The sequence below is a fragment of the Lepisosteus oculatus genome, chromosome 7 (assembly GCF_040954835.1).
Source record: "Lepisosteus oculatus isolate fLepOcu1 chromosome 7, fLepOcu1.hap2, whole genome shotgun sequence".
Lineage (NCBI taxonomy): Eukaryota > Metazoa > Chordata > Actinopteri > Semionotiformes > Lepisosteidae > Lepisosteus > Lepisosteus oculatus.
This window is the reverse complement of record NC_090702.1, coordinates 35,852,076-35,866,828: the sequence shown is the minus strand read 5'-3', so window position 1 is coordinate 35,866,828 and position 14,753 is coordinate 35,852,076. Positions and strand designations below refer to the sequence as shown.

Sequence of the window (14,753 nt, the reverse complement as noted above, 5' to 3'; positions counted from 1 at the left end):
ATATGGCTGCTGGCCATATTATACATGTATTCATACCCAATTGTACAGATGGGTATTTTACCGAGGAAATCTGAGTGAAGTACCTTGCTTAAGGGTACAACAGCAATGCCTCACCTGGGATTTCACTCCACAATCTTTCAGTGAGTTCAGAGCACAGACTACTTGTCATTGCTACATAGACCTTTGCTGCATTTTCAGCAGAAAGCATGTATTAGGCAACAAATGCAGTGTAACTTGCATTCCTAACCTGTACAGCTTCTGTTCACTGTGAAATTCACTCTATGATGTTATCTCCGAGGCATTATGTTTGTAATTTTACTAAAATAAATCAAAAATAATTAAAAATGAAAACATTGAATTCTGCAGATTGAAGAATACTATGTTGATGCAATGTAAATGACTCTAATCTGCCTACATGTTACATATTCCTAAACTTTCTAGGCATAAGAATATTCAGGTTAGGTCTTATCAGTGAAATAAAATTGAAAAATAAAAGTATACACTATGGCATAAAGGTAATCAAAACAGAGCCATTATATTTCCCCTTAGGCACTGGTTTTTATATACCTTTAAAAAGCAGGAAATGCATGAAGAAAATATTACCTTTAATTCAAATTTATGAGTGGGTGATTGCTTTAACATGGGATCTGATTTTTTATAAGATGGTATACTAAGATGGTATAAGTTGCTTTCAAAGCAAATGAAAAAGTCATTTTGCCATATCAATTAAGAAAGTCAAATTATTTTTCAGTAGCACTAGTGAATATGTGCATCGCCACTGAGCACTGCGCTGAGACAAAGGTCTTGGAAAGCATATCCAATACAATAGTGTATATGATGTTAATTTTGTTTACAAAGACAATTTCAAAGAAAGTCTGGTTTGAACTTAAACTTCTGGTTTAAACTTCAGGTACTAACCCATTGTCAGCCTAGGAGTATCTGTTTTAGACATAAAACAATACTGATATTGGGATTTTAATGTAAATTTTTTGAGTCCTTATTTGAAGAAAACAAAATCAAGATTTAGCTGATCATGACTTTTATTTGATTTAGACTTCATTTTTATAAGAAATTAACTTCATGTTTTAATTTATTGAAATATGTCTCTTGGCTAATTTTGTTTAATAAAATTAGGCATCTACTCATCTCCAGATACTTGGCCACAGTTTTGATGATGTAAGTTCCATAGCATAAATTATTTATCTTGTTTTTGTTAACAGTAATTGGTGACTTCTTTGTATTAGGCTCCTAAGCAAAAACCTGTATGTATTATTTAAGCTTCATCAGCAAAAGCGTTGCTATGAATTACAAAATGAATTGCGCTTTAATCAGTTTTTTTTTTAAACAAAGTGTGTTTAAAGACACTAGTCTACAAGTACTAATTTGTCAAAATTATACACTTTGAGCACAGGTTTATAAATGACAAAAACAGTTCATGTTCATGAGGCAAGGTACGTTTGCGCACACACACACACCAACCACAGCACCCAGCAAAAATCTACATGAACGTGAAAAGAACCTGTAAACTCCATGCAGGATGTGTAAATCCAGATTCAACACAAGAACCTAAGAGCCGTGAGGTTGCAGTGCAAACACCACTGGGCTGCCCAAGGTCACATCCAAAGTTTAGCTGAAAACATTTTTATCCAGTTCTAATTAAATCTAAGATTAGTACTGCCTGTCACCTGTACCCAACAGATACTACCATGCATAAATAGGGACTTTCAAAAGAGTTGTATGCTTAAGTATTTTCATGAAAACAAAACTCATTAATGCAAAACCTCTTAAAACGTCAAGACAAGTATGCAGTATCTATATAAAACTCCATTCATGTAATTCTTTAGTGTAATAAATGTGCATTACTGTAAGGTAAGAGCACGATGCACTGCATTAGAGCTCTTATAAAGGATAAATGTTATTGTTCAGGGAACTGCTTTCATAATTACATTGATATGTCCTTTGAAAACAGCCATTCTGGATTATGTTATGATGTCCATAATTCTGTCATTTGTTGGTGTTTATTAATTTGGCTTATTAAATAGACAATATAAGATTTTTGTTTGATGAAGGAATTTGTCATTCTTCACCTACATAGACAGGCTCACTTTTTCATGAAAAAAGTAAGTGTTGCCATTGACATTATAAAATTAAATGTAAATTTTGTTTTTAATAAATTAGGATACTCTATCACAAACCATTGCTGGTGCTTTGTTGTACTATGGAATTCACACTGGAATTGTATTTTTGTAAATCCAGAAAAATGGAAAAACGTATTATGAATTATGTTTTCTTTTAATTCTTTTTATGGCAAAGCATTTTTTGACAGAACCAATGTTTCCATCTATTAATTATGCACATTCACTCAACCAAAGATGTTTCTGTGATTCTGTTATAAAAAAACTGTTTATTTTGTAACATAAAAAACAGCTTCTTCAAAATGACAGAACTTATAAAATAGGAATTACTGTAAATGCAAAGGGAATGTGTATATTACTAATCATTCTAACTCATTCCATCATTGCATTTTGACACTAACATTCTCACTACAGAGAATGCAGCACCCCCTTTGTTATCTTCTAACATCTAAATAAAAAAATGTTTTATACTGTGTGATAATAATCTGTTATGGGCTGAGTTTTCTGTAAGGACTTTAATACATCTCCATACAGATACCTGTGTATAGAACATACAGAAATCTAGATAATTAGCTAAGAAAACAACACCATTTGTGCTGTGTTGGGGTCATTGTGTTCTGCATTGTAATCTTAAAACAGGCATGTAGTTGTTCACCTTGATAATGATGTTTCTTACTAATAATAATTAGAAAAAAATATATTTAAAGCTACTCTACATTGTTATAAATATCTGCCAATACATTTCTCTCTGGAAAATTTTTAGGAGTTTTTTAGTTCTATTTTTAGATCTGAGGTAGGAAAATAAATGAAGATGTAAGATCATTTCTGATTAGGTCTGATCCTGAGGGATTTTCTATATTTTAAAATTGAAACATCATCAAAATCTCATCAGAAGCATGTACGGAAGTGTTTTTTTATTATTCTTTTATTTCTTTTTTAGAATTATGTCTTTTTAATTTTTAAGAATTGTATTTTTGAATTTTGTCTTCCTGAAAAAAACAAACCTTTTAACAGTTTGGTAGTTCATGATATTAAAATGTAACTATTTTATGCTAATTTTCAGGATACCTCAGCTTATATCAGAAGCATCAGTTATTTTGACTTCTAAATGTTTGGAAGTTAACTATGTCTTGCTAATCAAATAATGCAAGAGCAAAACTGCAAATCCATACGACCTGAAAAAGACCCAAAACCAAATGTAGTAAAGTTTATAACTATTTTAGGTATTGTATAACTATTATAACTATTTTAGGTATTGTACGGTATATATATTTGAATACGGAAATAAATCTTATTATGGTAGCTTGTTTTAAAAAATCTAATATATGACTTGTGTAAAGAAATGGTACAGGATAAGGCATATTTTTGGTAAGACCAAATTTTGTGTAATCTACATTTTACACTTAATTTAGATTTTGCAGGGCTCTGCTACAGAGTTGACCAAATTTTACTCATTATCAGTTGTAAATGCTTGTCATGGTTCTCACTGTGAAGATATGTACAAAACAATGATTACTGAATTCACTTTCAGGCATTGGGTCTTTATTATTCATGTGCTCTTTTGCAGCTAAAGTAGTAGGTTTGATCTTTAATATCAAAAGTAATAGATTAACTTCAATAGAAAGAAAAATCACGATTTGCTCTTCTAAAACATTTAAATGTTTATATTTACATTATGTCCGCACTTCAGTCATGACTTACAGGTATTTATGAATTAAATGTGCTCTACCCTGAACTACTGAGAAAACAACTAAACTACATGACATAAACTATATGATATTATAGCTTTACTATAAATTATGGATACTAAAGTATGTGAGCCCAGGTATAAAAAATGTATATTTTGTTGTGTTTATTTTTGTAAATTAAAAATCAGATGTTAAAGATTATATCTTATCTCTAAGTAACAGTGACAGCTACTAATAATTATCCAAAGTTTATGAATTATTAAAAATAAAAGGAAGGAGTTCACTTATGTTTTGAATTAAAAGAGAATCAATCCACTACATCATAAGAAATGACTTAATGTACGATTTCTTTTAGGTGTTCTTCAAAACTTTAACATTTTTCACAGCGCTCTGTTTCTAAAGATGAGAAAGTCAATGTAAAAACATTCATTAATCTGAACCTGTTTGTATGTATTTGGTGGTGTCAAAATAGAGAGGGCTTAAAATAAAAAAGAACATATTGTAAGAAAAGCTAAAACCGATAGGAGGCCTTTCAGTCCATAGATGCTCATGCTGTTACAACTTTCTAATTGATCCCATTGGGTGGCTGGCACAACAGGGCACATTAAGATGAAGGTTTCATAGAATCACAAAATTTAGGACAGCTGGTATTATGTGCAAAGAGGAAGTGTTCATAATATTAATGCTCGGGACTCTTTTTTCAAAGTTGTCTGCATTGGCTTCAAACAGCACATACAGTGTGGTTATAAAGTCTTGCAGTCACCATGGGTATACAAAAGGCAGTGGACGGAAAATTAATCTCTGTTTACTAAAAAGAGTATCTCACTTATTGAGTTATTCTTTTCAAATGTAATTGCAAGATTCTAAACAACCATGTATATTTGAAGCACATACAGGTTTGTGCTTGCTGTTTGGGAGTCAAATTAAATCCAAATGCAACACATGGACATCACCTTCAGGAAACGAAGTTCTAAGTATAACATTTTTAGATTTGTTATGGAAGACATATATTCTAAAAATTATTTTTATGTGCTGGTTTTTGTTCTTAATTCATTCAGGATATGGATAATTCTGGAAAGCACTATCTGCTCAGTCGACATATAGCTTCTTCTTGTAACAAAACTGGAACCATAAAATAAAAATCAGAATGAAAAAAGGAATTGGCAAAAATGCTACTCATTTAGTTTTGCAATTACAATGTGTAAAAAAATGGCATGTAAACACATGTAAAATGATTTGTAGATCACATTGAATGTGATCATTTATATAATACTGATAAAAGAAAAAAGAAATTGACAAATTCTCCAAAAATATTTAAATATCTAAATATTTAAAATAATTATATTAACCATATCTTCAGTGCCTGCAATAGAGCAACAACACATTAGTAATAATAATGAACTGGAATAATAATGAACAGGAAGAAGATGTATATGTAGGCTACAGCCCCATAATATTCCCTTTCAAGTGGGAATTGCAATAATCAGAACTTTTGGGTATTTCAAATTAAATAATCATAGCATCACATATATCAGACATCTTATAAAGCACAGTGTATTGTTATTTAAAAGGTACTTTGTAAGATAAAACATAGTAGTTATATTCAGGAACACTGTGAAAATGGATTGCTAGTTCTTTGCTGAGTTTCTAGCAAGATATAATCAGCATTGATAATAGTTAATGGGAAAGTTACCAACTGTAGAAGACAATGAAAAATAAACAATCTCTCTTGTTCCATAAGTGCCATTGACAGTAACACCAGCTCTCGTACTATGGTTTTGTGACACTCTGACTTTTAATCTATTGTACTGTTTTAATGGTGAAGCTTTTATTGTAACATCATAATTTAGGCATGTGGCATGTCTAGAAAAATCATCTACATTTTGTCTTAGGAGAGTAGTATTTGTTTGTTTGTTTGTTTGTTTGTTTGTTTGTTTGTTTGTTTAAAGGACCTGACAACCAATGGCATATATGACATACATCATATTCTATATGATGGAGGGTGGCCTTTGATACATCTATAATATATTACATTTATAGTATATAGTACGTTTAGAATTGCTATTTTATATTCAACATTAGAACTGCTGATTACAATTCATCTCAAATATCCATAACACTCCTCCATTAATCTAGGCCAAATGAAGACTCTCAAGTTTTGAAATGTATCATCAGGTTAGTCACTCTTTTTCTCCTAATGAACCTGAAAGGAGGACTGATTAGTCCATGGTTAACACATGTGGCTCCCACAGGTACCATCTTGTCCTAGAAGTTCCCTGTTCTCTGCATCAATCATGCACACTAGACATAATCACACACAGTAACTGGCACAGAACTGATTAAAATGTGCAGACTTGAAGAACTCATCATACCTGTACATTTTATGTTTAGCTTTCTTTTACATGAGGCACCTGCCCATTAGTACAGTTACTTTAATTTTTGTAAACAAAAATATACTACAAGAATTTCAGTTTTAATATGTCATTAATGTACAGTACTGTACATCTAACACTAAGGAAACCTGGCTAAAATATATTTTGAGTAGGTAGCTGCATCAGCATGGTAGGCTGCAAAGAACCAAGTAAAGGTTCATTCCATGCTGAAGAGAATAGAAGAAACACAATGTTTTAGCTGTGGAGCCTTCTTCAGGTGTGTTAAGACATACCTGACATACGTGAAGAAGGCTCCACAGCTGAAACATTGTGTTTCTTCTCTTCTCTTTTCAGCATGGAATAAACCTTTACTTATTCCTAAAATACATTTTAGATGAACAATTAGACTCAATGAAGCACAAATATAACAAAACGTTCAAATGCTTTAAAAAGTATATAATATAATTTTTTTTATATCAATGCACCATTAACTTTCGGTCAATATACCCTTCATCAATGAAAATGGAGCATTTCAAAATAACATTCATAATTAGAGCAGTAACTCAAAGTTCTAACTGTCTTGTGAATATTCATCTATTGTATTTAAAAATAAACCTTTTTATATTCTTTTTTATATATTTCTATTTTAATATCATTTCAAAATTTTACTTTGCAGTATATTTATTTTGTGATTACTCCATATTGTACAGTAAATATGAAATAATTTACATTGCTTTTAAAATGGGAAAAAATATAAATAACCTTAGACAAAACGTCAGAACTGTTACAGAAATTCTTTAGAATTGCTAATCATTCAAAGCATTATCACTTTTCAATGGTAAAATATTTTTGCAAAATTATCTCAGTTTATTTAAAAACCACAGACCATCTGAAACTGAACCCATTAGCGACATCCATATTTTCTATAATGTCACTACTTAAATATATTTGTTATTTGCTCATAGTGTTATTCTTGATACAGATATGCTATTTTTGATTATTAACTCAGAAATAGCTTAGTGATGAATAGCTCAGAGTCTACCCCAGTGGGGTTGACTAATGACACTGTCACCATTGTGTCCTGGTCCTTGTCATCAGCCAAGCTTGTTCGCTTCTCAGGTTCATTTCATTTCATCAGTGTCGCTGCCTCACAGCCCAGTAAGGTCAGCCATTACCTTTCTGTAAAAACAAGCTTTGAATTCATTACAAACATTTCTGATTACAGTCACATCCATTTAATTTATTCTATGGTTAGGATAGTAAAATATAGTAATGCCATTCTTTTTTTTTAAAAAAAAAGAAGAGGATATAGTATTCAAGGAAAGAAATAGCATTTAGATTTTTTCATGTCTTGTGTTCTAAAATGTCTGGGTTTTGGGCTATAGCCGATGCATTTGTCGTATAATAAGAACCTTGTTTGATTTATATTCAGACAAGGATCCAATAATTTAGCATAAAGAGATTAAATAGGTATTAAATAACAAAGTTTTCAGATATTGCTATTGCATGCCGTTACAATTTGTACCCCAATTACTGAATTTACCTCCTATGCCTGACCCTAAAACGACCAAAATCATACCTGTAATTTCAGGCACTATGACGTGATGGAATTCCCTTTCAAAACTTAAACAAACATGGCGGAACGCTTTGCGAACCCGACTGACAGAGAAAAACATCTACTTGTCAAGAGCAGACTTGAAAAAAACAACAAAACAGCAAACCAATATGGGCCTTAACAACATTAAAAAGGTACAGATGAATCTATTTCAAGTCAAACTAACCTGCATGTTGAATGGTTGAGTTTGCATTTGTTGAAGAAAGAGATTGATACCATATCTGCCATTCGAATTTTCTTTACTGTGAAATAGTTCTGCATGTGGAAAGAATAACATAAAAATGGTTATGACTTAATTTAAACTTTCCCAACGTTTGTAACTAACTATATTGTTTAAGATGATTATTTCCCCTACTTTTACATATATTCTGATGATTCTAAAAATACACTTCTAAAGTCAATGTTAAGTTGACATTTTTTACTAACACATCTGAAGTGTGATGCTTAGTGTAATAGAGATGCACAATAGTCCTATTAAGTATGAATCATTTTCATTTTATTTTAATGTTAATTTTTTTCTACATCCACAGACATGTCCTCTGATTACTTAGTCTTTTAAGATCCTATTGCACTGCTCATAAGAGGAGGGATGTTAATATCTTTTTCATGGCTAAATTTTACTATGGGCCTGCTTAGTCTGTCCTCCCTAAATTCCCTCCTTAATTTAATGGGTGAAGTAATTTCTCACTTCTCCACCTGATCTGCTGTGGTGGGGCTCCTGGTACAAGGTACCTCTTGTTTGTCACCCAGGTGAGTCCTGCACCACAGTGGTGGTTTGGGTGGATCCTCCAGCTATTTTTTGATGTGCTTTGGAATGGAATGAGATTAAAAGGCCCATGAAAAGGCAAGCAGTTTATAATTCTAGTTGTAATTGAATACTATTAGTTGTCTCATAGTCTTCTCAATCTTCAGACAGTCCCCCTACACTTAATGGGTTCAATTAATAAAACATTAAAAAGCACATGAAATAATGTTGCAATAAATTGATATTTTTGAGTCTGTGCCTTTATGATTTTAGTCTGCCTCAGGCAAAACTATCTCTTTACTGATTCAGGATATTAAGGGATTCATATTCTACATATACAAATAAAATGCACTGTGATCCAGTTTTAAAGAATTGTCAATATTGCAAGTTATTTTGTCAATTATAGAAAACTGCTTATTTGATGGATTCCTGCCAAGGTCAATATTTGATTTACAAAAATAATACTTAGCAACTTACATTAATATAATGCAGTAAAATGCATAGATTCACACACAAATTTATGTATATAATTTTTAATATACAGAATTTAAAGTAAATGATTTTCAAGCAAGAATTCCACTAGTTTCTAATCAATATGCATCACATTGATCTTCATGCAAGATTTTTACTATAAATTAACAGTATTCTTCAGACTAGGATTACAAAACTACCAGTTATGTTTAGTTGTAATGTTTCAGTAGAGTACAGTATAAAAACACAAACTCCATACAACCTATTAAGAACTCAAATAATGTTAATGCATAATGGCTGGAGGTGCTTGTATCATAATGATACATAACTCTGATAGAAAACTATCGTCATACTATCCAACATGACTGTAAAAGAAACTATAGTTATGAGTATAATTTCTGTGCCTTAATCTGAAGAAAGTGTTTGCATTCTAAAAAAAGGAAAACACAAAGTTTCATTATATTTTGGAGGACTTTATACATATAGTTTCCTTGGAATTGCCACCGTCGTACACTGAAGAATCCAAATTGAACTTCAGTCTTTCTAGGTTTGTGTTACATGCAAACAGTAAAAATACCTAGCTCTTCTACTGAATTCATCTTGAATTTAAATTACATTTACTGTTCTCACAGTAGTCAATAAATCTCAGCTTCCATTCTGCCTGTACAAACTGTACACACAAGCACATAAAAAGACAAAGTATAAACTATTGTTATTATGTCTTATGTTTTGTGTTTGTTTTAATTTTTTTCTAATTATGCATGCTTACATGACTTGTGTGAATTACTTTTACAATACCAAAATGCAGAATTCAGAGAGGTTATGAAAGAATTGCTTGGATTGGCATTCTTTTGAGGGAAATGGTTTTAGATAATAATAAACCAGCAGGAGTAAGTAGCTCACTTTGCCTTAGGAGCACTTCACTTAATTTGCATTTTAATTCCACTGAGATATGTCTAAGATGTCTTGCTACGCATTGCCATTTTTTTATTTGTACTAATTCAAACATAACTACTATATCGCTAGAGGGCACTGTAGATCAAATTATTTCATACAATAAAAAGCATGAAATTTTAGAGTAGTAGCGTTTGTAATGTACTTGATAGCCCTAAACAGATACATTTGTGTTTAATAAGGATTTTAACATGGTTTTTAACCTCAGTAATCCAGGTTCATCTGAAGCTGTTCTAAAGTGGAAGCATGTTATTTCAATTTTATTGGAATTTATATAAAACATGTTTGTCTGATCCTTGTTCTTTCAACCTCTTTTTTTTAATTACAGACTACAGTATTAAAACTGTGATTCATCAGTCTGAGAAATACCCATAAATACTAATAATCAAACAGTATTTAGAAAAAAAGATTTGGGAGATACCATAAGTTCACAGCAGGTATTACAATATTCAGTCACTTTCACTGATTTATCTTTTGTAATTAAAGTGCTATGAAAAAATTTATTGTATATTATTATTCAGAATAATTGTAATTTTCATACAATGGTAAGTTCAATATACTAGATGTAGCATAATGTTTACTTTTCAAAGGAACATTTCAACATGTTTAAATTAAGGAGTGGGTAAGATACTGTTTGTTTCTTTTGTTTGATGTTGTATTGAATATTTACTGCTTACACTCAAAATAACAATTACTGTAATGCGAAATGTTTACTTATGTGTTCTTATTGATTCACAGGTCTCCTGACAAATGTAGCAACAGAGAATCCTCAGAGGAGCGGTTTAGACTCTGTGTGAGCTACTTACCTTAGTCAAGTTTCACTGCTGTGGATCATCTGTTGTATCATCAGCTCAACTGTCTCTCTACATTGTATAGGACAACATAATTCCTTATACCATGAGCTTAAGTCTGTTCAACACCACACTGGAGTACGGGATTGAAGAATGTAGATATCAGAGATATGACTGAGCAATACTACAGTCCATTGTGAAATCTACACTGGATTTAATTCTGCTATTGGATTTTATGTTGCCCATAACCGATGCAGAAGAAGCTGGTTTTCAAAGGAATGAACCTGGGGTTCCCGCGGACTAAACAAAAGAGCAAGGGAGAGATACTCTTAAGAACAGTATCTGGACAGAACTTATTTTGTCACTCTCACAGCATTTTTGCCAACCAAAGAACAACAACAATAAAACAACTGAAGTGGACAAGGTTAACAGGTGTGAATAGCAAAGGTCCATGGAATGTTACAAAATTAGCTTTCACACCACAAACTCAAGTCCCTAATGTTTTGTGGAGCAACTGTTCTGAATTGACCAGCTCTAATGGAGCACAGCAACAAGATGGCAGTTAATGCCTTGTGACATTAAATATGTGGTTTAAAAGGAGCACCTTTAAATCTTTGCTGACTTTTATTCTTGGACTTAACACATTGCTGTTTCAAAATTATAGAACAACTACACATGCGCACACATGTGTATATATGTGTGTATAAATACACATATATATATAATTATTGTGTGTACTTTCCAATTGCATTTTTTCAATCTCTGCATATGGACAATTTGCAATAAGCATGGATGGTGACAGTAATAGAACAAATCATTTATTATTGAAGGAAAACATAGTAAAGAGTAACAGTTTGGGAAAATTCATTAAATGTATTTTGAAAAGCCTAAAGCTATATATTTAACAGTTTTATATGTTGTATCTTTGTAGAAAACCTTATTTAACACAAATAATGTGGTCACTATGCCAGTCATATAAAGTGGATTCAAGAAAAGCTATCATTTTGCTTTTTTTTCCATTTGATTGTTGAATTATATTTTTTTACCCATTGGAATATTTTGAATTTAAAACATGTCCAGTAAGAACACTGTAGAAATGAAAATCAACAATAATAGTCTTTATACCCCATTGATATTAATATATTGAACTACTGTACTGTTTAAAGGCTTATTTGTCCTATTGTACTGTATAATAGCGTGGGGGACGTTACTCATTGTTTCTTTTGACTTTTTGTTGTGTTGCACAGCACAGACCTCAGAGTGATGATACTTGACTGGATAAATGAAAAAAATAGAAAATTTACATAAAGCTACTTTTTTATTCTGAAAATATTTTAAGAAAGAAATAAATACATGAAAAAAATATTATTTTCTAAACTGAGATCTTCAGTCTCAAGAAAGAAAAAAGGAACATAAACAGTTGAAAAATAATCACAGTGGATTTCGTAAGGTTATTATTTTATGTTAATACTTTCTGTGGCTTTCTTTATTATTTGTATTCCACAATATACACTATAATGAAATAAAATATCCAATGAGTAGAATCAGTATCACAACCAAGGTAATTTATTTTTTAGGGTAATTTTAGGGCATATTTTTTCAAATCAATTATGGCATTTCCAAATTGTATAACACTGCAACTTTTGTATTAAATCTAAAAAGTATTTTAGATTTAAAATGAATAGGCAAGAACATATCTACTTAAACAATATTTTAACTGAAATTAATTAAATGACATAATAAATTAAGGATTTGAGATTCTATGAAAGGGATACATTTATAGCGTTAGTTGAAGTGCTAATGACAAAATGAATTACTTTTCACTGGAAAGAAAACCTTGGAGAGCACTCATAAAATACATTTACTGTAGGTTTATACTGTTTCATTATAGTAATACTTATAGTGATTGGGTTTACATGCTTCATAGACACATTTCATTGGTCTTCTCAAATTCTAATTTGGAGTTCTATAACATTGCAAACAATAAAAGCTTTTAACTAAAGTGGTTTATTAAAATGTCACAGGACTCCAACATAGTGTTCTCACAACTAATACATCTATTATTTTTAATCAATACATGTAAATCACTGCTTTTACTTAGAATGTTATAGATATTCTTTGGTTTGGACACATTTCACCCTATTTTTTTTACTTAAAGCAAACAATGTGATGAAATTAGGAACTGGGTTTAGCTGAACAGAGTAGAACCTGACCTATCTCTTTGTTTTAGAACCAGATCCAGTTGCTCCCTATACCCCCTACTGCCAGCTTCTCATAGTAAAATTACTCATTTCAGCCCAAACCCCCTTAGCAGGAATGGTGCACTTTCTAAGACAGCACATGCTTTTCAGATGACCAGAATTAACTTCCTACACATTATGTTGTTACCACTGTTACCACCGTTAAGTGTCCCACTCAACTATATTTTCAACTTTTGCACACATCATTCCCATTGTCAACTGGTGTATTTCTAAATTCACAAAAAAAAAGAAGATGAATCAAAAGAAATGAGTCTACAAAAAAAGTAATTACCTATGGCTGACACTACAAAGTGTCCATAACAGAATTGCACTACACACATAAGGATGTTTTAAGTAGCTGGTTCTGATCACTCATAGGGTGATCTTTATGATGAAAATCTGGTCAGTTTCTCTGAGGTAAGAATTTACCAGGGCTAAATTCAATTTTGTTTTCATTGAAGTATTTACTTTTTTTTCTTAATAAACATTTTGGTGTTGACTGGTGGTTGAAAATGATATTTTCTCTATGTGAAAAGTTGTTTGTGGAAACGGTAAGAGTGTAAAAGTTAGTACTTCTTTATGTGGAGACCAAAGATCGATTTAGTCATGCAGTGAACAAGAAATTTCTAACTTAAATTGATTATGTTTTTGTTATGAGTCAGGATACAGTTACAGCTTTCATATACTGTATACAGGTAGAGACTTGCACACTGACATACATTTATATGTATCTAAGAACCTATAATGGAATATCTTTGAAGCACAGTATTAAATGGATAATTTAAATCTCAGAGATGTTTCCATTGTCTTTTTCAGTAATTACAAAGATAAACAAGTAGCCTAGATAAAGCTACTAAAGCTCATCAGTGTTTAACTCTCCTTCTTAAAATCATTCCATTATTGTCTTATCTTACACTTGGTTAATGTTAAAACATTTAAAGGTGTGCTCTACTGTCTTTGTGGAGCAAAGCCTTTATTATAACTTTGTTTAGCATTCATTTACATTCCTTTTGGGTACCTTTGGGCTTCAATACTGGAGCCTCCAGGTGAGAGAAAGAATAAAATAATAATGAGATAAAAATTAAGACATGGCTAAACTACACTGATGAGCTGCAAATAAGGTAAACCTGGTCTTAGTTGCTAAATGTCTTCACTGCTTGTTTATTGGTGGGGCTACAGAAAAAGGTAATGGAATCAACTTTATATTAAGTTTTATAAATGCCAACAGCAGTAAGTACACAAGTCTTCTTGCATAATTTCAGAAACATTTTCATATATAGCCACCATGCTGATTAGTTTTACAGAGCTTTATAGTTCATTTTCTTATGTTTCCTTCTGGAAACTTCCTGTAATAGTGAATGAGTAGGATGAAAAAGTGATCTCTGTAAATAATCTATAATCGTAAAAGGGCTGTAATTGCAATAGTGATGATGTTTGGTGGCATGGTAAAAGACACCATTTAACATTAATTTAAATTTAAAATGAGTAATGCCAAACAATATTTAAAACTCTCTACAAATATATTGCCTGCCGAGCACCCTTGTGCTACTTTTCCTGCCCCCTTACATCCCATCTTCACCCTGGCCTGGCAGCTTATACGGTATACAGTCAGTATAGAAAGTCTGTACATTTTGTGGCCTAAAAGCCTGAAATAGACACACATGAAATTCCAATTTACCTTTATTACACATTGTAACACAATCTCCAAGTGAAAATCAAATGCTCAAACATGAAAAGTAATT

The 14,753-nt window shown here is 31.5% G+C and overlaps 1 protein-coding gene across 5 annotated transcripts in view; it reads left to right on the top strand.

Annotated features, from left to right (window-relative positions):
* tafa5 (TAFA chemokine like family member 5) overlaps positions 1–13,510 on the top strand; it is a 180,563-nt gene extending 167,053 nt beyond the window's left edge. For 3 of the 5 annotated variants that reach the window (XR_001478998.2, XR_011190089.1, XR_001479000.2), the window contains exons 4-5: positions 7,787–7,944; positions 10,719–13,510. Coding sequence is in view for 1 of the 5 variants with exons in the window: in XM_015352543.2 (XP_015208029.1) it covers positions 10,719–10,727 (9 nt within the window). In the remaining 4 variants the exon portion in view is untranslated. Of the gene's footprint in view, positions 1–7,786; positions 7,945–10,308; positions 10,412–10,718 lie in introns of those variants that run through there. The other 2 variants (XR_011190088.1, XM_015352543.2) reach the window with 2 other exon arrangements.
* Positions 13,511–14,753: the final 1,243 nt, after the last annotated feature.